We start from the raw sequence: 24,405 nt of genomic DNA, 5'->3' as shown, positions 1-24,405 counted from the left end.
AAATGTCAAAAGTAGGGGAACCAACAGAGCCAATAGGCCTAATAATAATAAAAAAATCTCAGGAAAGTGCATATATTTCATCAGATTCTCTTTAATTAGTCCACGATAGACGACGGCCCAACATGGCTAGGTGGTTAAGGCATTCGATTCATAATCTACAAATAAAGGGTTCGAATCCTGTAACATCAAAGATGCTCTCCTTTTTAGCCGTTGCTGTCAATCCTACTCTTCGTTGATAAAAAGTGACTTATGAATTGGCGGTGAGTGTTGATGACAAGCTGCTTTCCATCTATTCTTTCACTGTTAAATTAGGGACGGATATCGCTAATAACCCTCGAGTATATTTACAGGAAATCCTAAAACAAAAAAACACAAACGATCGTCTATTTCGTTTGAATGCGTTAAAAAGAATAATTGGAATGAAGTGGGCGAGACATAAATCTAAGTATTTTTTCTCTTTTGTCTGCAGTTAACTGTACAAAATTAAAATATGAGATATCTATGCTGTACTGACCACTGGTATCGAAACTCAGGTTTCAGTGCTATAAGTCTTCAAAGTTCTGCTGAATCATTTAATATCAATATCTGATTGTACAATTAATTTATTGTTAGCTCTTTTAAAACAACAAAATATCAACACATTTTAAATTCAATATATCATAATACAAACTATTGCTTTCTTGTTCAAGTTCAATATCACTCAAATATGATAAAAATGAAGAACAATTGGAACAAACTAACTGTAAATAAAAAGTATAAAACACAAAATAAAATATATCTGAACTCAGACGATTATTAGATTCAGAATATTTGAGTAAAATTAACTTTGACCTACTTGGCTCTGCAGTATTACAAAGTTAAGACATAGTGAGAATTAATTGAAATGTAATTATAGTTAATGATTACATCTGCTTTTCAAATTTGTCTCAAATATATATATTTTTTTTTCCAAAATCTGGCTGAAACCAAGTACTAGAACTATTGACTGCAAAAGAGTGATCTGTTGTTTGCATCATCGTTTTCTAAATACAACCATTTGAAGTTTGGGTGGATTGACAGGACAAGCAGTGGTCACTTCATATGTTTATTTTGAACAGCCGAGTTTGTCAGACAGAGGCATTATTTTTAAATATCTTATAGAGATAAGACTAAAACTTACGTTTAGAGAATATACTTTGGCAACGATAGATGTTGTTTGTTTTTCAGCTCAAACCTACACAAAATGCTATCTGTATGTGCTCTGTCCATTTCGGGTATCGATACCCGGTTTTAGCGTTGAAAGTCCGCAGACATGCTACTTTGCCAGAGAGTGGGATGCTAACATATTTAGCTGTACAAAGAAGATGGTGAATCTTCGTAACTTATTTTAAAACCTGCTGTAAGCAGATGGAATTACGTGTGTAGCTATGTTTGTACAGACCAGATTTTTATGTTAAACGTCTCAATCTTTACATTAAGGCTCTGAAAATATCTGCATGATGAACCTCCAACACTTCAAACATAGTGAACTTTTTCTGGTTTTGGTATTTTTGTGCTTAACGAATTAGCTTTAAATATATCAGTCCCATTAAGTAATCGCTGGTGAGCGCAATGACTGTTCACCAGACACAATTCTTAAAATATATAAAATATTTATACGTTCAATATGGTTGGTAGACAACAACACTCGCTTAAGGAAATTCACACGCGGGGCTGAAGAAGAACGTCTGTTCCGCGTCCCAGAAGCAGAGATATGTCAGCAGACTCACACCCTTATAAACCGTATTTCGAGCACAAACAGCCCATTGTATAACTTTTTGCTAAATTCTAAACCAAACTATTGTTTCTGAACACCTCCTGTTGGGAAGAGCACACAACTCTCGTCTTGTGCGTTTTTCCTATAAACAAAATGTCTCATACGTTAAGTTTTTATCGTTGTTTTTTTTTGGCCCCGGGATAAACAATGTTCACTCGGTGCGAGTACACATAAATCAGAAGTGGTTGTATAAGACAATGATAAGCTTCCTGATATAAAAATAAATATAATCGACCATTAATAATATTTTTTACAAACACCACAATGTTTTTCAGCCTGTTTTTAGTTCAAAGGAGGAATATACAAGGATATTTCACTTCAATTTATTTTACATAAAATTATCAGAATAAAAATCTGAAGTTCGTTTACTTGTTTACTATTGAGAAAAATTAATTTTTCTTTTAGATGCGGCACATTTATATTGTGATTTTTTCAAGTATAAAGCATTTAATGATGGCTAAGTCGTCTCTTGACAGATTTGAGATGAAATTACAGTTTTAGACTCAAGAAGTCAATCCATTTCAATTGATATATTTAACCACGCCCTAGGTCTCATATATCACTTTAATCCCGTCTAAAAGAACTTCAAATTGAGGGTAAGCTGATAGAGATCTTGATAAGTAATAAAATCAAATCGTGAATACACGATGAAACGTTCGGTATTGTTGGCTCACAGAAAAGTAGGAAATAAAGAAAAAAGAAAAGATGTCATAGATTATTTTGCTCTAAACCTGTCTGAAGGAATATCAAGTGACGATTATCTCTGGTTATAATATGTGGAGCTGTTTTTATATATATGATATTTACATTTCTGTATACATTATGTGCTCTGCCTAGCTCAACGCGTAAAATGTTGCTTTTCAACATTGCCCCAAGATTATTTAACCCTGCATTGATTAGCGACGATTTATCATAGCTGGGAGGATATTTTGGATTTTTCCAACTCGAAATAGTTAGGTTTTGTCTGTGATGTAGACTATTGTTATTTGCCAAAGTGTTTACATTAAAAGAAAAGAAAAACAATGATCAATCAAAATTTTCTATAAATATACTGAGACTCCTAAAGTAATAAAAGTATGTTATCAGTTGGAAAACGTCATTCGCAGAATAGGGTTCACCTCAAACAATTGGGACCGCTAGCGTCGAGAGGCTTTGTGAAGCTTTGCGAGAAATTAAAAAACAAACAAACAAACGACTAAAAGAGAAATAGTTTTGTCACTTCCGGTGATATTACGTCCTTCCACCTCTTATCTTTACGTCTCAAGAACACAGCAACCTAGACATGTGTATCACATTATTTGTACAATCAACAGGTACAGTTACGTTAGAAAGATCATTTATACACAGTTTCATAGAGCTGTGCTTGATATATCCCATCCTCTTCTGAACCTGTTGCATCTTGGAGTGAACGCTAAAATTGTTTGTTATCATGGTGCGGGACAATCCAGTTTACGATCTTAAGGTAATTTTAGAAAGTTTTATTCATCTATATGAAAAGTAACTTGTATTAAAACGTTACTCAATGTGGTTTATGTAACATTATAACCTGAACCACTACTTTTGATTTATAACACTATATTAACTAACTATGTACCAAACAGATAAATTATATCATTACAAATTATTTCAACCTTTTCCAACTTGTTTTTCTTCGTAAATAGCTGTAATATTATTGAAATATTGTCTGATTTTTGTTAATCAATATTGGATGTTTAGAGACAATTAACATAAGTTAAGTTGAATACTTCAGTCATTATTTACGAAGATAATTATTTAGAAATAAATATTGAGTTTTTAATATCAACGAAGTTTTTATTCACAATTTTGTTCAGAACACAGTTTCAAAACTTATATTAACAAAATGCCTATATGTCGTTAAAATCAAAATTGGGTTTTACAAATTCATTATATTTTTGTGTTACAAATATTTCGTGTATGTATATCGGATATTACATGGAAGCTCATATTATAAAACAACATCAAGACCTTATTAAAAGCAAGATTTATGTATCAAACATTTAATTTTCTCGATGATATACCTCACCCAGAAAGTGAAAAGTTCTGATATATTCAGACCTCTATCAGTAATTTACTATATATGTCATAATGTTTTTTGATTTTTTTAAACCTTTAAGGATGAAATATTTCCTTATTAAATAAATTAAATATTTTCCTTTTTAAATAAAATGTTGATAAGTACGAGAGATTTATATTTTTGCAATCTCATATATCTCTAGCTCTAAACCATCATTTAATACCAGAATGCATATTGTTATAAAAACTGACTTGTTTAGATTTTGTGGGTACTGTCGAGGTAAGATAACTTCATTCTCTAAATTATTATAAATGTTTCAGAATGATAGAAACTGGCTCACACTAAATAATATATTCTGTTAGTAACTATCATAGATGGAGTCTGATATACATTTTTCCATACATCAACAAATGTATCAGTAAGATAAAATACAACGCTATTTGAATCGATAAACATGGGAACAGTATAATACAAATTTTATAACTAAGTTTAAGAAATATCAAATGGTTAATAAAATCATGTATGTTTCGATCGTAAAGCTGCCAATGTTTAAAGGATGAAAAAAGAAGTTTATTTTTTTCTAGAAAAGAAACTCCTTATAAAGGAAGCTGTTGGAATAATAATACACTGTTGGTCAAAATCTTAAGGCCAATGAACATAAAGAAAAAATATGCATTTTGCGTTGTTAGACTCAACCAATTATTTGAGTAGAGCTTCGAAAGATGAAAATAAGAAAAGAAAAGATAAAAATGAAAAAAAAAATTAGCATTCAATAGGGAAAATGTGAACACTATGAAATTAGCCAAAATACAAGCTGGTCAGAAGTTTAAGATCATACCAAAAATACTTCCTAGATAGGCCGTCATTACGAATATTTGCATAGTATGGTCGATGTGAGCGTTTGCAGAAGACTAGCTGGAATGTTATTCCAAGTGGTAAAGATGGCTTCACGAAGATCATGAAATATTTGGAATTGACGTCCATTTCTATACACTTCCCTTGCCATCCACTCTCAAATATTTTCAATGGATTTTAGTTCGGGCGAACAGGCTGGATGGTCCAACAGAATCACTTTATTCACAATAAAAAGTCCTTTGTCCTGCGGCCATTGTGGATTGAAGTGTTGTCCTGCTGAAAGATCCAGACATTTCAACATAAGCAAGGGCTTTCAGACAATAAAAATGCTCTCTCAAACAGGCAAATGTAGCCAGCTGCTGTTTGACGCCCCTGTATAACCTGAAGCTTTACTTTTCCATGGAAGGAGAAAGCACCCCAGATCATGGTGGAGCCTCCTCCACTGTGTTGTGTATAAAATGTCTCCGGTTGGATATCATAATTGTGCCAGTAACGTTGGAGGCCATCTGTACTATCCAGATTAATTTTTTCTAAAGCCTTTCTCTCGTAGATGCTGTCTTATTGTTCTTGAGCTGCATTCTGCGTCCGTAAGAATCTCAATCTGGTTCGACGAACGACTGGAAGCCTCCTGCTCAACGCCGGCGAAATTTTCTTGGGCCAATTACTTGAAATTCTCGTTCCGTACCCTTCAGGATCTTTTAAGAAATTTAAAACAGCAGTTTTACTTGGCCCAGTCTCACTAGCAATGGCACGTTGAGAGAGACCTTCCTTTTGCAGCTCGACAATTCTGCCACGTTCAAACTCTGTCAACATTTTAGCCTTTGCCATGTTTTTACCAAATGTAACACAGGAGATGTCAGTGAGAGATGTTGACAACGCTAATGCTTGAACACAAATGACTAAATTTTGTTAGGTGTTTACCGATTAACGCTTCGTTTCAATATGGTCTTAAACCTTTGACCAGCTAGTATTTAGGCTAATTTTATAGTGTTCACATTTTGCCTATTAAATACTAAAAAAGTTTTAAGTTTTATTTTCCCGTTTCTTATCTTTCGAAGCTCTACTCAAAAAGTGATTGAGTCTAACAACGCAAAATGCATGTTTTTTCTTTATGTTCATTGGCCTTAAGAATTTGGCCAGCAAATAATAATTTTACTTAGCAAACAAATTTTTATTCCAACTACAACAAGTGATACATCTGTTTAAAATCTGTCTGAAGGATCTTTTGAAATATTTATGTACATATAACAATACAACCTTTACCACCTTAGTAACACAACTCATTCAAAACTTAATTATTTCGGGTGACCACACTTGTCACTGATTACTTTAAAAGCGAAATTTAAAAGTATTCTAGTGGTTATAAAGTACGTTTACTAAATAATCTGAGAACTAGATTTTCTAGGTTTAAAATAGTACAATAGAAAATGCATTTCGATATGCATTGTAATTTACTTAACAATTATTGATTGGTTACGAAGGCAACAATTAATTTGTTGCCTGATATAACAATATAATATTTGTTTCTTTTCACCTCTTCCTTATTTGTTTTCTGGTTTAGTAAATTATCGTTTTCACACAGTATATTTAGTTTACATCCCCGAACCTACTTATAAATCTTTCAGTGTAACCCTTCATTCAAGACTTTGATGTCTTTTTAATTATCAATACTAAAAGCATAGTTAATTTTCAAAATATAATCATGTGTATACCAATAAACGTATCAACATTCTAACTTCAGCATCAAATTAGAATTTTGAGAAGATTTGCGTAATCTATTTAATTTCTGCTGTTATTGTTGTTGTTTTTTTCCAAATTCCATATGACGTGATATGATGTAAATCAACTGAACAATTTCTTCTAATATTGTTTACTGGTTATTTTATTAAATACCACTGTGACTAATAATGAATTCTAATATGTATTAAATAACTATGAAGGAAACTTTAATTTACAGGATTTATAGCGTATGACATAGCTGGTTTACAAAACATGAAGGCCCGGCATGGCCAAGCGCGTAAGACGTGCGACTCGTAATCCGAGGGTCGCGTGTTCGCGCCCGCGTCGCGCTAAACATGCTCGCCCTCCCAGCCGTGGGGGTGTATAATGTGACGGTCAATCCCACTATTCGTTGGTAAAAGAGTAGCCCAAGAGTTGGCGGTGGGTGGTGATGACTAGCTGCCTTCCCTCTAGTCTTACACTGCTAAATTAGGGACGGCTAGCACAGATAGCCCTTGAGTAGCTTTGTGCGAAATTCCAAAACAAACAAACAAACAAAACATGAATGCTGACATTTCAATTGCTTTCATGGCATTTCGTACTAATGATTTACATTCCCCCCCAATAACAAATTCAACTAAAAACTACTAAATATAAATTATTATGAAAATTAAAACCTACTGTATTTACCAGTTGTTCTGAACTTGTTAAAACAACGTATGTTGATTAATATTGAGAATCTTTTGATTTTATCATAATGTTGCGTCCCGCTGAAGCAAAGTCATGGCAGGTATTTTGATTTAGGATTTAACTAGCTCCTAGCAAGAGCTCTGGGCAGATTCAACCGGGGGCCGCTTTGTCTTCAATCTACTCGTGATTGGATAATAGCTAAACCACGAGAAGAAGAAATATGTATGTGTTTATACATACTCAAATTATTGACACAGGCATTCACAAGCAAACTGTGGTTATGGTTGGTAAGCAAGCAAGCGACGGAGAAAAGACCAACAACCGGCACCAACCGGCGACTATCACAAAATCATCGACCAATACAGGTCTTAGGGTCCTTTAGGACGACGTGGGATCTGCAGATCCTATGCCAAGGATTTGGGGTGGAGGAAACAGGAGAATCCCGAAAAAAACCACTGTCCTCCCCTGACTCGATTTATCCCGGGAGTGTCCGAGTTATAGTACCTGAAGTAAAAATTAAGAATGTTGATGGTTAGTAAATTTTCAGCTAAAAATTGATTAGTGCACTATATAGTACGAATATAGTAGGAGCTAAACAGGTGCGCCATGTGTTGGATGTTTTGGCTAACGTAAAAGTTTTGTTTGTGTTTCTTGTGTTGGCTGTTTGATAATATCTTTCGGCTAAATTCTAGACTCTTGCACAAGGTTTAAGTAATGTCCGTAGTGAATCTAAGTAGCTTATGGGAGTATACCTTAGTAAATGATATATATTTTTTTTACTTTTGCATGAGAGCATTTGACATGCTGCACATGACCATCTATCTGTATACTATGAGTGGTCTGATATAAGCTTTACGAGTGGTTGTAAATGTAGGCCTAGCGTCCTTTGTGAGTGCCCCCAATACGTTTAAGGAAAGTAATACGTTGGTTGACAGATTTTCAAATTTTGCACACATGATCCGTCCAGTATAGAGACCGATTAAATTTACCTCCGAAAAGTATTATAAATTTAGTGGATCAGTTTCATCTTTTTCTTTTTACAATATCTGTGAAAATGTAATTCCTTAGGTTTTGTTGGGTTATAGAACTAAACGCCACCTATTACACATTTGATTATACGATTGAGAAAAGCTTGAACTCTGTTAGCTGCAACCAAGGGGTCTCTTGATGCGCTCAAAACAGCAACATCATCAGTTTTTTGTGATGCATGAGTATACGATACTTTTGGGAACGGGCTGTCGTTGACGTTTATTATATACAAGAGTGGGATGATGCCATACCTTTGCGCTACGCCTGCCTCCAGCTTGAATGGACGCGAATATGTTTGCTTTGAATCGTGCTCTGGCCTATTTGTCAGTGAAAATGCTTGAGATCCACTGAATAATTTTGTGTGGAATTTTGAGATGATACAGTTTGAACAGCAATCCATTATGCTAAATGTTGTCGAATGCTTTTTTAACATCAAGTAATGCTGCAACTGTCATATGTTTGTGCTTAAATACTTGTAAGACAGTTTGTGTTAAACTCACTAGGTGATCGCAGGGCTACATTTGGAATGTCACTCGTGTTATTATTGGTTTCTAGATAAAATAAGAGCCTCTTTACGATTATATTTTCCATAAGTTTTCCTGTGAAGTTCAGGAGATTTATTGGCGTGTAATTGCCGGATTTTGTAAGTCTAATTGTTTTCGGAATGGCTGTTATAATTGCTGTTTTCCAGTAGGTGGGTAAGTAACCTGTTTTAAGTTATGGGGCAGTGTGTTTTAGTTTTTCGGTATTTATGTTTATTTGTTTTGATTGTTGCGCAAACCTACACAAGGATATCTGTGCTAGCCGTCCATAACTTAGCAGTGCAAGACCAGAATGAAGGCAGCTAGTTATCACTAGCCACCGCCAAATCTTGGGTGACTCTTTCACCAACGAATAGTGGTATTTATTGTAATATTATAACGCTCCCACGACTGTAAAGGCGAGCATGTTTAATGTGACGGGGATTCGAACTCGCAATTCTCTGATTACAAGTCGATTGCCTTAACTACCTGGCCATGTTGAGTCAATTAAGTGTTTTAAGGCATTAGCTACCGATTCCTGGTAGTTGGGTTGAAACAGATCTCCGTTGTCTCATATAAAGTTATTGGCAATACTGCAATTATTTGGATCAAATGATGGGAGGCTTTGATTTGGAAGTCTGACGTAAGATATTGGTTAAACAGTTTGGCTTTGCTAGAATTGGTTGATGCTGTAATGTCTTTATATTTGATTTTGGTGTTTTTTTGCCAAAGAGGGGGTGTTGGATATTGACTTGAATTTTCCCCAGAAAGCGATTGGATCGGTTTTGCTTTCGTCTATAGATAGGCAGAAATTTTCTCAGTTAACGTCTCGATGCCGTATTATTAATGCTTTTTTAATGTCATTTTCCCTATTAATGAGTGTCTTGTTGGGGCGGTCTTACGTAATAATAAATTGGCATCTTTCTGTCATGTGCGAGTGGATCTCGGGAGTTAATTATTTTATGTTTTTTTATTAAAGAGGTTTTGTGAAAAGCCAAATTATCGACCGTTTGCTCATTGGGTGTGATAAAGTCTATTTCAACGGGAGACAACTTGAGATATGTGCTGAAGATTTCCAAATCTGTATGTGAAAAGTTACAGACAAGGGGAAGGGATTTTCGTGAAGTGGTTTTTGAGTGGAACAGTGCAAAATGCGTGGGGTCATGATCCCCTCCAATTTAGCTAATACGCAAAAATTAGAAATATGTGACAAAATGTTTGGGGTAAATATTACGATATAAAGAATGTCTTGAGAGCTATGTATATGGGTATGTGTGGGCATGTTATCATCTATAACCACAAGGTCGGTTTCTTCTATAAATATGTTAATAAAAATCTCCTTGTTTGTTTTCCTAAATAGGAAATTGGTATGTTTTCAGTTTAAATCACGTAAGTAGATAATTTTGTGTTTCTAGACAGTAATTGCTGAAATACACTTGATTTTGACGCCGCCTGAGGGAGTGCTTAAAAGGCAACTAGCGTGAATTCTATTGTATTAGCAGGTTTAAAGAGGCAAACTAAAACTTTGTTATCACTTTTTCTAATAGTTTCATCGTGTGTTATGGTCATATCACTTTTGTATAATACCACAGTTCTCACCTGTTTGTTGATTTACGGCTTTAGATGATAGAATATTCGAGTAATCTGAAGTCGTGGTTTCTCTTTAGATATGTTTCGTTAAGAACAATGATATCAATACAATGATTGCTGCAAACCCTGTACAGTGCAGGGTTACAAATTACAATTTATAACTTTTACAATAGGTCAGTTGGGTAGCTTGTTTATATATATATATATAAACAGAATTATTTCGATTTATTCTCACTTTGAATATTAAAATGTTTATGTGTGTGTGTACATATCTATATCTTTACACGTAGATTGAAGAAAACGAAATTGAGAACGAAGTGGATGAGGCAAAGGTAAGATATTTGGTGTAAAGATGTCGTAACAGATGAATTAGATGTTTTTAATCAATAAATACTTCAGTAAGAAAGAAACATATAAAAACAACAACTAGAGTATTACAGAGTATCCAATAATATTACAATAAGTAAATGTTTTAAAATGTTTTTTTTCTAGATTTTATAGTATCTCAAAAAGCTCCTTAATACGTTGTTTTTACATGTTATGAGAAAAATTAACTCAATATTATACTAAATCTATAGTAATACTTGGTTGTGTTATTGTGACAGTTTATTTGTATTCCTCATATATATGAGTCTGCTTGAGTGAAGTGCAACGTGACTATAAATGAATGCAACAAAGTAAGTAAATTAACTTTCGTGTAATCGTATGCTTCACTTAATAACAAATTGGGAAAAAACGGATGTTCTATTACATGCTCTAATATATGTTCTAATGGCCATCGGGTTAGTTATGATTGCTCTCTCCATGTAAAAGAAAATGAATAAAAGAAAATTTTATAGAAAAATTACTTAATACCTAGTGTTGCTTTGTTCGTTGTTAAACACAAAGCTGGATCCGGCATGATCAATTGTTAAGGCTCTCTATTCACAATATGTGAGTCGAAGGTTCGATTCTCTGTCACATCAAACGTGCACACTTTTTCAGACTTTGGGGCGTTTTAATATCACGGTCAATTTCACTATTCGTTGGTAAAAGAACTTCCGAGAGTTGTCGGTAAGTGGTGATGACTCGCTTCCTTCCCTCTTGTCTTATGCTGCTAAATTAGGAATGGTTACTGCAGATATTCCTTTTTAGCTCCCATGAAATTCCAAGTAAACAAAAAAATAATAAAAAAATATTCACAGTGAGCTTAGTGTACTCACCACAGGTATCGAAACCCGGCATGTAGCGTTATCAAGCTTTAGACTTCCTTACACACACTTCCTTATACAAACCTTACAACAAATATATATAGCAACATTAATTTATTATATTTTGTCCTGAAGAACATCTTATTATATCAACGAAGATTTAGTTATAACACAAGAAACGTGTAGATACTACCCTATGTCATCCCTCATTTAGTGTGTCATACCCTGTGAAGGGCTATCAGTGTAAATATGAAAGACATTTTCAGCTCATTCCGTCAAGCAACATTATTTCTACCAGAATCAAAGAGGAGATAATTAAAAAATATATATATATTTTAATAGATCCGTTATTTTTCCACATGCAGGTTTCCATTGTGGACATCAAAAACGAAGTCAGAGTCAGGGGTGACATCTTATACTCTGTGGATGAAGTTCCTCGTTGGTACCTGTGTATCCTACTTGGGATTCAGGTAAGAACACGGAGTTTATTGTCAATTTTTACTATTCGTATTGTCTAAGTCAGTAATATGTTACACCTTATATATACATATAATATCTTACATTATTTTAATATTATTATTTTGCATTAAACTCTCAAGAACTTTCTTTTCAAAAGTTATTTTCAGCCAGTATTCTTACTGATAAGTTTGATCTCTAAAAAAGTCAAACTTCATGTTTTCTCCTATTTTCCACTACATGAGAGCTTATTTTGAACTTTTGATTTATTTTTGTTCAGGATTACAGCGTGTCGAACAAGTTGTCGTTCAGTACGAAACGTTTTCTTTTGTGTTTTAATATTAGATATGAACTGAAACATTTATTCTCAACTGCACATAAATACATCTTTTGATATCAAAATGAATATTGATGTTTTTGGAGCACAGCGTATTGAAAGATGATACTTTGCTCGTTCATAGATAAAATTAAGTGTTTGATGTGTGAAAACAAAGTTACACGGGATATCATAACAATCAATCTAACCTTATTTAATAGGTCATAAAGGTTTGAATTACACCAATATTTAGTACGTCAGTAATACGTTAAAGATACATGGATTTCAATTCTTTTTGTGTGTGTTTTTATCAATGTTTACGATTTTCCTGACGAAAAGGAAAACTTACAAATTTACTTTTGTTCTTGATCAAAGTGAATGATAAGAAATTTATATCGTTAAATAATTTTATTGTGAGTGATATTTTAAACGAAAAAATAAAGTCTGGATTATTTGTGTTTATTTTTTAAATACATTTACGCTTTTAAGTATGAGATTCCTCTGTAAATTCTTAATGTCTTAGTTTAAATCACGTAGATGAGCAAAATACCATTCGAATCTGAAACATAACACACGGAAAACTTTTTTCAAACATCTATGACGCATTAAATGAAAAACAGTTCATACACTTGAATTAGAAATATTAGTATCTCAAAATAAAACTGTTGTCTTGACCTGAGTTAATACATTTCCTTTTGTGTGTTTTATTTGACTTTACTATAAACACAACTCAGTAATATTTCAAATCACAGATAGCGGTGAAATTCACATAAATTATTGAGTTGCACCTTATAAAATACTTTTTTATTTAATTAAATTGTCCACTTAATGGGATGGAAGAATAAATTATTATGGTTAATATTAAATATTATTGAAACACTAATATAGAAACAGTTTAGTTCCCTTCTTTGTTGTTTAATAAAAACAATTTACACTTATTACTGTTGTTTAAAATGTATTTCAAGAGGTATTTGATTGAAACATGAAAAACTGTTTTTATTGGTTTTACAATAATAGCAATATCTGATGATGTTCGGGACGACTGTGGCATATTCTAACTTAGTCACATCAAAGCTCTGCATCCAAGAATCCGGCCCGGCTAGGGGCTACATAACATCAACAATATTTTTTGTGTCAGGTTTAGGAACCCTAATTCAGTCAGCATTCGGTACAAGGTAAGAGCGAATATCATCCATCTAAGTTTAAAGGCATAAAAGTGGGGAACATTTTCAATATCATAAAACTATAATCTATGATGACGAGAAAACCCATTTGCAGAAAAAATATATATGTAAAAACAGCTGGTAGGTTGAGAAAGCACTATGTTTATGTTTGTTTCTTTATTTAGTATTTAGGTGTTTTCTGTGGTTATGTTGTGTTTATTTGATTTGCAGTGTTGGAAAACGTGCAAACATTACTAAATAAATAAAAATCTCAAACACAGAAACGCAGAAAACACCCAAATACAAGGTAAAGAAACAAACATAAACAAACGCAAAATTAATGAAACCTTAATTATGCAACAACTCAATCCCAAAAAAACCAATCCAAAAAAACACCTTTATACTTATATTAATAATTATAATCAGACATCTAAGCACGCCCTCTACATTCCTACACTCATTTACATAACCCCCTTCAAACATGTGGTCAGCTATCGGTCAGTTACCTCTTTCTTTCTTTGTGAACCTGACGATGACCGAAGAAGGACGAAACTTTGTTCGTTCCTCAACATAGTGCTTTCTCTATCCATACCAGCCATTTTTACATATATATAAAACTGTAATATTCTGAGATGAAGACCATGTTACGTATTTACACTGACGTGACGTAGAGGATCAAAAAATATGTAACAAACCTTTTTGTTTCTTTGTCATAAATCTACTGCTTAATATTTTTGTTTGTAAGGAACGTGCAAACAAGGAATGTTGCAAAACATTTTTTAGAATTGTAAGACTGCGGAAACAACAGCTAGACATAGTAACCACTGCGGTTTCCATTATTATATAACAGTCGGACATGACCGTCCGTCTAATAACACCAAACAACAACAAGTTAAATTATAGCTGATGTTTTCTGGTCACTAGGCCAAACCAGTTCAACTTTCTCCTGCAGCTGGAAAATAAAACGTCAATTAAAGATATTCCTCATGAAGACATATGTATACAGACAACTGATGTAACTTTTTGGAATCTCTGTGTATTTTGATTTTTGAGAGAAGCGTTGAAATATTACTATCTTCATTCTCTAAATAGAATATGATAAGAATTGTGAACTTGGAAATGTAATTTTTAAAAAGGAGACGTTAGCAATGTGAAGTACAGTATAGCATTATTGAAAATAGGCAATGTCATTAGATAAAGCATAATAAGTAGTGGAAGCATAAACAAAACAGCTTAAATTCGAAAATCATTTTAACGTAATGACTTCAAATTGTGTGTATAAAAGAATCTGTTTGGTGAATAATGTTGTTGTTGCTGTGAGAGATTACTAGACAATAATACAGCTTGATGTCGAACTCTGAAACTGTTTCAAATTCTTAATAAAAATGTTTATACATTCAGGATAGTTTTGATATTGTTTATTGTCGCTTGGACGTAAAAACGTATTTAGTGTTTTTATGTAGACTACCCATTATTCAAGGCTCGTCTTTTATCTTTCTGGCTCCGATATTTGCTACTTTGAGTTTACCTCAGTGGAAGTGTCCTAGTGAAGAAGAAATGTTGTCGGCTACAGAGGAAGAACTACAAGAAATCTGGCAAATCAGAATGCGAGAGGTGAGAAATTATATCAAAACAGCTTGTTGGAATATTATGTATCCGATATCAGAAGCAAGAATTTTGTCAATTAATGGAAAAATAAAAGCAATAATTGTCAAAAATCTTAAATTATTTAAATGTGATACACTACTAAATGAGAAGACCTGGAAATTAATAAAAATGTTAGTGTTAAAGATGGAGATTTGGATAAATGAAAACAAATTATTACTCTAGTAATAAGAACTATTTTAGCTTCAACGACTTTATCAATTTCATTAAAGTTGTATAGGTTTTTACTCAACGTGTAAACGTAACAAATCTTATTATTAAAATAAAAACCTCTTTTTACCTGTTACGATTCATCTCTGACAAGTCTCCCAGTAACTATATTTAAACAAAAATATATTTTAATTTACAAAGATTAACAGAGTTTAGAATAACTGTTATTTAAAATAATGATATATATACAAGCGTTTTTAAACAGTACTTTCATTTGTTCTAGTTTGTTTTTGAATTTCGCATAAAGCTACCGGAGAGTTATCTACGGTAGCCACCCCTAATTTTGCTATGTAAGTCAAGAGGAAGGCAGTTAGTTTGTCTCCACCTCTCACTGCCAACTCTTGAGATACTCTTTAAGCAACGAATACTGGGATTGACTGTCATATAATAACGCCCCCACGACTGAAAGGGCGAGAAAGTTTGGTGTTAGAGGATTTCGTTACCGTGACCCTCAGATGCCATTCAGGAACCGCAACTACCTGGCTGTGCTAGGCGATCCATGTTGTCTGGAACTGAATCTTTTGTTAACAGTTAACGGAGAGTAAATTAATACTCGTATAAATACTGACGTTTGAAGTTATTTCAGTGAACTTGAACATTTGTAATGTTTGAAATATATTAACGTTCCTGATCAAATATGTGTAGTTTTCCTATTAGTTTGCTTTTTTTGCTTTTGAATTTCGCGCAAAACCACACGAGGGCTATTTGCGCTAGCCATCCCTAATTTAGCAGGGTAAGACTAGAGGGTAGGCAGCTAGACATCACCACCCAACGCCAACGTTTTAGTAGTAAGCGTTTATCATAATTATAGCTTCTGAGGTTAACAGTACACTGACTTTAACAACCCGACATCGCGTGTTGTGATAGTTACCTTTTATATTCAATGGGTGTAATTCTAGAAAATTCAGCTACTGGCATTTATTGATATTTTACATACACATCGTACGTTATAGATTCTTACGCTCGGGAATCTTCTGCAAATTTAGAAAACAAGCGTGACTTTCCCAATACACACTTTGAAGTAGAAATTACATGCATTTTTTAAATATATGTTCAATTTAAGCAAATGTATGTCTCATGCATTAAAATGGAAGAAACATAGATATAAAAATATATGTATAACAGCAAATATCATACATACTTTAAATTCAGTAACCTATAATATATCTTTGCATCATTTAAAATGTAAGTCTTGATATATTTGTCTAGATACAAGGCGCTATCATTGGGGCATCCATCTTTGAAATGATTATAGGACTTACAGGTGTTATAGGAATTATTCTTCAGTGGTTAACACCTTTAGTGATAGTCCCTACCATATCGTTGGTAGGACTTTCTCTCTTCGAAGAAGCAACTTTTAAAGCTGGTAAAAACTGGGGAATAGCAATTATGTAAGTCTTGTTTTATAATAAACTTATTAATGGTGTTTTGTTATTATTATAGAGAAATTTGTAATACTCAAGTGAAGCTTTTATTTGTAAAATATTAAATATTTTATGACTTTGTATGAATACCGCGCAAAGCTACATGAGGGCTATCTGCGCTAGCCGTTCCTAATTTAGCAGTGTAAAATTAGATAGAAGGCAGATAGCAGCAACAACCCACCGCCAACTCTTGAGCTACTCTTTTATTAACAAATACTTGGATTGACCGTAACATTATAACGGCCAAACGGCTGAAAAAGCAAACATGTTTGGTGCGACGGAGATTCGAACCTGTGACCCTCAGTTTACGACTGGAGTGCTTTATCCACCTGGCCCTGCCAGGCCTATATTTTATGGTATCGCACTGATACGTCAAAGGCCCGGTGTGGCATGTGCGAAACCTTAGCGCCATCTGAAAGAAAAGGAGAATTGTTTGTTTCTAGTACAAAGCTACACAGTTGACTATTGAAAGTATCTTGTCCAACCTGCAAGTACATGAAATATTATTCTACTTTCTCCGTCAAACACACAAAACACTGTAGAGATTACCGATAACCTAAACAACTCTATTTATCTCTTACTTATCAAACCTTTAATAATAAATCACTAGAAACTCCTAAACAACCTAAGTAATAGCCTTGCCTTTTCCATTTTTTTTTATCATAACTATATTTTCCTTTGTAAACATTCAATCAGACTAAACGTTCTCATTATAATGAGTTTTAAAATGAAAACTTTATTTCGATCCAAATCAAATTAAGGTGAAACTATTCTATAGTAGTGTCAACAGTGTTTATCTTAATGCCAGAGCATTATTTCGTAATCATGTATCGTATATCTCGATCTTTTAATTTATTAATTTCTACGGTTAGTAGATAATCGTTGCATTTTCATCAGATCTTTTAGAGGAAATGCTTAGAGAAAAAGTTTTCCCTATGATCTTTTGAAAAGTGAATGAATATAAATTGTTAGGAAAACAGATTTACAGAAGTTTGAAACATAATACATTATACCATACACTATACGCTTGATATGGCCTGGTGGTTGGTGCGTTTAAAATTGCAGGTTGCCGGTTCGAATCCCTTTACTTAGCATTTTCGCCCTTTAAAATGAAACAACGACATGAAATTATTGCCTAAGAATTGACGAAAAAACATGTGTACATTATTGCAAATACACTGGTGAAGGAATACAGGGAGATATGATTACTGCTCAAGAAATAGATAATGTAAGGGTAGACCTTCACATAACACTGTAAAAGGGTTAACTTTCAGAACATTAACAGCTAAGTTTAAACTGATATTAATTACTACTGTTAAACATTTATATAAGCTCTGTTGCACTAAATAGCTTTTCCAGTTTTGCATTCAATGTTCTAAAAACCCACTATTAGAGTATCTGTATCTTGTTGATCTTTCTTTTCAGAACAATTTTACTTCTTGTGCTCTTCTCCCAGTACCTCAAAAACTTTAATATTCCTGGCTGTAGCTACAGTAGAAAAAGAGGATGGAAGATCAAACAAATTCCGTTTTTCAAGCTTTTTCCAGTGAGTATAGATTTTAAACACTTTTCAAACACATTTCACTTTTAGACAAACACCCAACAAAGCCTCAGTTATTAACTTTAATTTAAAAAGAAACATTTCCGAAATAATTTAGTCTTATAGAGAAATGTTTTGCTGTACTGTTGTAAAAACAAAATAATTTAAATATAGCCAACTTCTATTGTTGTAATGTTACGAGATATAACAAGATGGAAACCGGAAGGAACGTATTATAAAATAGGTACCACAAAGGCAAGATCACACATGTTTATATATTATGCATGAAATAAATATTACAGCATTACTTCATTATAAGTAACTTTATAGTTGTTTTGTTGTTATGTTTCACGTATTTATACTATTATTACTGTATTTTTAAATAGCTGTTACAAATTACCTATAGAGTGAACGTCTACCGCAGGTTGATGTTAACTACTTGGTTCTTAACATATTCAATAAGCATTATTTTTGTGCTTGTATGTAAACCAATTTCCACTCACAAAAAAATCACTGCTAATATAAACTGCTGAAACATTTCTAATAAAAGTAATATATATATATAGTATATGGAGGATTGTTAGAAAAACCATTGAAATATTGAATAACAAATAACTGTAAGCCTACTTTCAGGTGTTTCTTACCATAGTTATTGCCTGGGTTATTTGCTTCACACTAACTGCTGCAGGTGCCCTGGGATCAACCAATTCAGCCAGAACTGATCTTCGTGTAGAGACGATATACTATAGTCCATGGTTCAGGTTTCCTTATCCAGGAAAGTAGTTATACAAATATTCACTAAAATTTAGATTTTTTTATTTACGTAAGTAGTTTACGAAATTATCTTTTGATCAGTTCTGTCTATGTAGAAACTTGTTATCACTTCAATTGTTGTGAAACTAATTTAATTGTGAAGTTCGCTGAAAAATATAAAACCATTAAGATCATACATTATCTTGAAATAAAATAAATATACTAATTAAAAGTTATAATCCGAAAGTTCTATGTATTATCGTACATATGTTTTGTTAAAGGAGTCGATATGTATGTTAAGAATATAACGTTTGAAATAAAGGTAGACCATTTACATCTTCATTTTGGTCTTTCAGGACAGTGGGGTTTACCAACAGTCAGTATCGGTGCTGTTTTCGGAATGCTTGCTGGAGTACTAGCATCGGTATTCGAATCAGTAGGAGATTACTACGCATGCGCACAACTAGCCTCCGCACCTCCTCTTCCACCTAGCGCCATAAACCGTGGAATATTTGCAGAAGGAATTTGCTGTATCGTTTCTGGAATTTGGGGATCTGGAGGTGGAATGACTTCTTACAGTCAAAACATTGCAGCAATCAGAATAACAAAAGTACACCAATGTGCTGCCCCTCAAATAGGGATTAGAGCACTTGTATTACAATTTTGAATATTATTGTTAATTACTTAGATTTATTGTGTTATTATATATGTGTATGTGTAACATAACTGCTGATATTTCACATATTTAACAAATATCGTAACCTCTGGTATTGCAGAAACATAAAACTCACATCAAGTTTTCTTTTCCTCCATTTTTACAACAACAGGTGGGTAGTTGTCGTGTTATTTAGTATGGTGCTGTTACCATGTGTATGTATATCATGATTGCTGATATTTCAAAAACTTACTTGTGTAAATATAGTAAATGCTGATAATGTAGAAACGTGAAACTCACTTAACTTTTTTTTTCCTCAATTTTCACACCAACAGGTGGCTAGTCGACGAGTCATTCAGTATGGTGCTGTTACCATGTTGATTTTTGCAGTTCTGGGTAAGTTTGGGGCCTTTTTAAACACTATTCCTGAGCCCATTGTTGGAGGAATCACATGTGTTATGTTTGCAATGATTACTGGAGCTGGTTTGTCCAATGTCCAATTCATCGACCTTCACTCATCAAGAAATATTTTTATCCTTGGATTATCCTTATTTATGGGCATTGCTATACCAAAGTGGTTCAAGGGACATCCAGATACTATTGCTATAGGTACGTACAGTTTTGAGTGTGACTGGAGTTTGGAGAAAGAAATTTGTTGAAATTAATGAAACAATTTCTAAAACCATCATTAAGATAACATTGACAGTTCAATGATCCACAATTTACAAATCTCAAAGAATATGGTTTATGAATATCATAAATGTAGAAAAATATGTAATAGATGTTAGCTTCACACAAAATTCAAGATTCCTATAGCATTATAAGATCGTTGAGACTTATCAAGTTAACAGAGAACCAGATCATAAGTTTGCAAAATGTTCTTCAAGCTGCAACGGGATAGCAAACCTAAATGTGTCTTATTATTAACACTTTTATTTTATTTTTTTAGGCAATGACGTAGCAAACCAATTCATTACAATTCTATTGAACACCAGTGTATTTCTTGGTGGACTCATTGCATTTGTATTAGACAATTCCATACCAGGTGAGAGAGCATTCCTTCGAGGGTTCGTGAATAAATCGATTACATTTCAATGTGATTTGTGACACTGTTAAAGTGTTACGTTATGTGTTTTATTAGTTTTTTTAGCCACAAAATATTCAGTTACGTTTATTTTCATAGAATCTGTAAAATAAACAATTTTGTTTTGCATTACTTTCGAATACGAAAAAATCAATTTGCACCTGTAACATGACTGTTTTGATAACTCATCTACCCTTTTCCATTTTTCTTTGTTACATATGTTATTTAATAACATCAAAAAAGTCTGGTAAAAAAAAAATGATTTTGAATCCTATTTTCCCTCGTTTTTCAAAATGATCACTCTATATCATGTGAAAGTCAAACAGTCTTAGCACAAAGTCTGATAGCTTATAGCGCTAAAATCAGATTTTAATATCGGAGTGGATACAGCGTAGATAGTTCGTTGTATATCATCGTACGTAACAATAAACAAAATGTAAACTAAAAATAACCTCTTTCGTATAAGAAACTAATTTTCTGTCATTTCTCTGTCTTTTATGTATAAAATCACCACAGCTGTAGAATCGAGGAAAGTTTGTTTCGTTTGTTTTTGGATGTCAATCGAGAAGTATCAAACATTTTTATTCAAAGCTGAGCATTAAAGAAGCATCAGGAAAAAACAACTGTATAAGAAAATGGAAAGTTCTATTCACAATATCTTTATGATTCTGAGAGGGATGTAATATCTACAGGCTACACATGGAAAAATATGTGAAAATATTGGAACATTTTAACTATAAATGTAATATTAGATATAAATTAATAAACACTTTTCACTTGATAAACGGAAATAATAATATTTTTAAATTACTATCAAAGCTAAAACATATAATAAGAATGTATGAATTTCAGGGACAGACGAAGAAAGAGGACTTGTGAAATGGAGAGAGCAAGGCCTTGAACATAATGAGTCTGAAGGTGATCAGTTGATATTATCGTCATCTTCAATCTATGACCTCCCTTTCGTCATGAACCTAATTAAAAGATATAAAATTTTCAAGTACATTCCTATCAGTCCAACATTCGATCAGAATATTATTCTTCGTAAAGTGAGACCATTATTTAAAATATTTAAATCTCCAAAGAAAAATAATCATAACATTGACTCTGTAATGTAACGATACGGTCGTCTTTTGTTTGGTTACAACAATTAACATGTAAGACAGTATAAATGTATAATCGGTTTGATATAATGAGACGTGGTAGCGTCGTTCCTGTTTTACGACTGAGAATATTAAATATTAGAATTATCAAATATTTTACTTAGTGACAAAGTTAATAGTATTTAATAATCTCTGAACATCAAGCATCTAAGTTTGTTATTCAAAGGTAGAACTGCGGAAGAAAACACTAGTAAATGGTTTTGTACGCAATAAAGATGACACTCGTATTACTACTTCTAATACTATGCTATCACTGAATCATTTATATCACAGTAATTATTATTATCTATTTTATGCACATATATATACAACCTTATTTTTTTACATGAATACTTAATGGCATAGAAGCAAGTAGAAAATAACGCTTGTGTATCAAATAGCTAAATTTCGTCTTGTATATTTACAAAATTAAATCACGTAATAAAAAACTATACCAACAGCGAAAGCAAAGTTAGGTTTCAGAGTATCTCATATTTTATTATATTTACCAAGAGCTTCTAATACCTTTAGAAAATTTATCCAGGTGTTAGCAGTTTCAACGGACATGCAACAAAAATCAATGAATGATTTGGGGAGAGGCAAATTTTATATCAATAATGAATCGTTGTATTGTGGCCGTTGCTAGTATAATCCTAAAATATGGCTAACTTTGAAACTTTAGTAAATCGCTCACACAGTATTATTTGGTTTCAAACCTATAGAAAACTTTGATTAAGCAGTTTTTAATTTAATACTTTGAAATGAAAAATATAAACCTCAAATAATATTTTAACATATTTTTTGTTTTATAAAATTATTTTCAAAAGCAGTGTACTTTGAACAACTGAGTACTTTTGGAACTGGTTTATGTTAAAAGTAATAAACAGTTCAAAACTGGTATGAACATTTTGTAACCTTTGTGAATAAATGCCGCTGTATTGGTTGGATTATCAGTATAAAATTTTATATTACATTATTTTCTGGATATAGAAAATCATTGTTATAATATGAATGGTAAGACAATTTTATAAGCTATTTATTTATCCTTTAGTATGACTCACAGGTATCAATGCGGACTTGTCAGAATCTAGTTTTCGATATCTGTAATGGACTGAGCACAGACAGCCCGTTTGTTACTTTGTGCTCAGAATCAAAACAAACAAACACTCTATCAACCTTAAGTATGTAATATCTTTTATAGTACCGTTAATAAATGAAGATTTATCAATAGTATTAAACGTCTAGAGTGTTTTGTTTTAGTGCTTCTTTGCAGAAAAACTGAACAAACTATAAAGCTTAAGAAATATACAAAGATGAACACTATTAAGGGTCAATCAATCAATAAATTAAACTCTTGCAAACATAAAATATTTTAGAATATCTACTTTCTGTCGAGGATTATGTCGTTGATAGAAGATTTCGTGTTTGAAACATTCAGGCTTTAACCGTATTAATATAAATTATAAAAAGTTTCAAACTTGTTATTTCTGAAATTAAGTATTTTCTGCATGAAAATAAATATTATGTTGTTGTTAATGACTTAAAAGAAGGAAAATTCACCACGATTGATCATTATTTAATTCATCAATGGTTCTACAAGAAATAAAAAGAGCAGATAGTCAATATTTAATTAAATACTCAATTATTAATCAAGAGATGTAACTGCAATTTATTTTACAAATTTCTTGTAAATAAATAGAATTTTGATCTACGCTAGCCATCAGTACTTTTTAACTAACACACAAGTAGAGGGCAGTATTCTTGGCCTATTTTCTGCTATTCAAATAGCGGAATTTCCAAGTTGCTCTTGTATCTCTCACAAGACTGTGGAATGTGCTTTTGTAATTACTACACATATACTGTGAATCGCTTAATTCAGAAAATGTCCCCCTCGGTGTGGATTCCTGTACGTGGTGAGGGGACCTCCCAGGGAAGGTTCTGTTCTATCTGGTTACCTTCTCTGGGATCTAAACATCCACCCACGTGTTTGCCGTGCGTGGCGACCCGTGAAGAGGAGGAGAGGATCCTGGTGGTTGAGGGGTCCAACCCTAACACACCACTTTGGCCTCGAATTCCTGTAGACGGGCGGCCTTTGGTGGCCCCCCTTGGGTCAATCGGCTGGTCCACTTGGGCTAGAGTCAACCAAGTACCAGTGTTGGAAGTTCTCAACGGGTGTTGTGGACATTGTGCCTGATGCTGGTGTTTGGGTATAGTGCTCACGAAACCCTGGCCTTGCGGCATTGTCCTTGCGTGACTTTGTAGTGCGTACCCTTGTAGGGCTCCATGGTGGGTGGGGTCAGTGGGTACCGAAATTGTTTCTTTTTCCTATGGATCCTCTAAAAAATTTAAATAAAATTGTAAAGAAACAGTCAATGGGTAAGTGACCACGTCTTGAATACTCAGAACAGCAATCTTCAACATCTGTAACACACGTACCTCATTTTCTTATATTACATTCTCTTTCGGAAATACCTTTAGGGCAAATGTCCCCTTTTTTTATTCAAAAGGGACTAGAGGGACTTGCTGGCTCTCCAAAATCAGTAAAGAAACTTCAATCTGGTGACATATTAGTT

General features: G+C 33.1%; 2 protein-coding genes across 2 annotated transcripts; both read left to right on the top strand.

Annotated features, from left to right (window-relative positions):
- Positions 1-24,405, top strand: part of LOC143246494 (solute carrier family 23 member 2-like) — a 173,318-nt gene that overhangs the window by 89,953 nt on the left and 58,960 nt on the right.
- On the top strand, positions 3,082-23,070 carry LOC143246487 (solute carrier family 23 member 2-like). Of its 2 annotated transcripts, none has more exons than XM_076493302.1 (12): positions 3,082-3,257; positions 10,525-10,566; positions 11,790-11,894; positions 13,214-13,371; positions 14,823-14,973; positions 16,444-16,625; positions 18,084-18,204; positions 18,832-18,975; positions 19,310-19,561; positions 19,942-20,215; positions 20,556-20,651; positions 21,543-23,070. In XM_076493302.1, the coding sequence occupies exons 1-12, from the start codon at positions 3,225-3,227 to the stop codon at positions 21,806-21,808; spliced, it is 1,824 nt and encodes a 607-aa protein (XP_076349417.1). In that variant the 5' UTR covers positions 3,082-3,224; the 3' UTR covers positions 21,809-23,070. The 2 variants fall into 2 exon arrangements, with proteins under 2 accessions (XP_076349417.1, XP_076349418.1); XM_076493303.1 differs by having other exon boundaries at positions 21,207-21,565.

The sequence above is a fragment of the Tachypleus tridentatus genome, chromosome 3 (assembly GCF_004210375.1).
Source record: "Tachypleus tridentatus isolate NWPU-2018 chromosome 3, ASM421037v1, whole genome shotgun sequence".
Lineage (NCBI taxonomy): Eukaryota > Metazoa > Arthropoda > Merostomata > Xiphosura > Limulidae > Tachypleus > Tachypleus tridentatus.
The sequence above is the reverse complement of the archived record's forward strand: the minus strand, read 5'-3'. Positions and strand labels throughout refer to the sequence as shown.

Coding starts and splice junctions, on each gene's coding strand:
- LOC143246487 (XM_076493302.1), top strand. CDS start 3,225: ATGGTGCGGGACAATCCAGTTTACGATCTTAAG. Junction 10,567..11,789: donor ACGAAGTGGATGAGGCAAAG/GTAAGATATTTG, acceptor TTCCACATGCAG/GTTTCCATTGTGGACATCAA. Junction 19,562..19,941: donor CAGCAATCAGAATAACAAAA/GTACACCAATGT, acceptor TCACACCAACAG/GTGGCTAGTCGACGAGTCAT.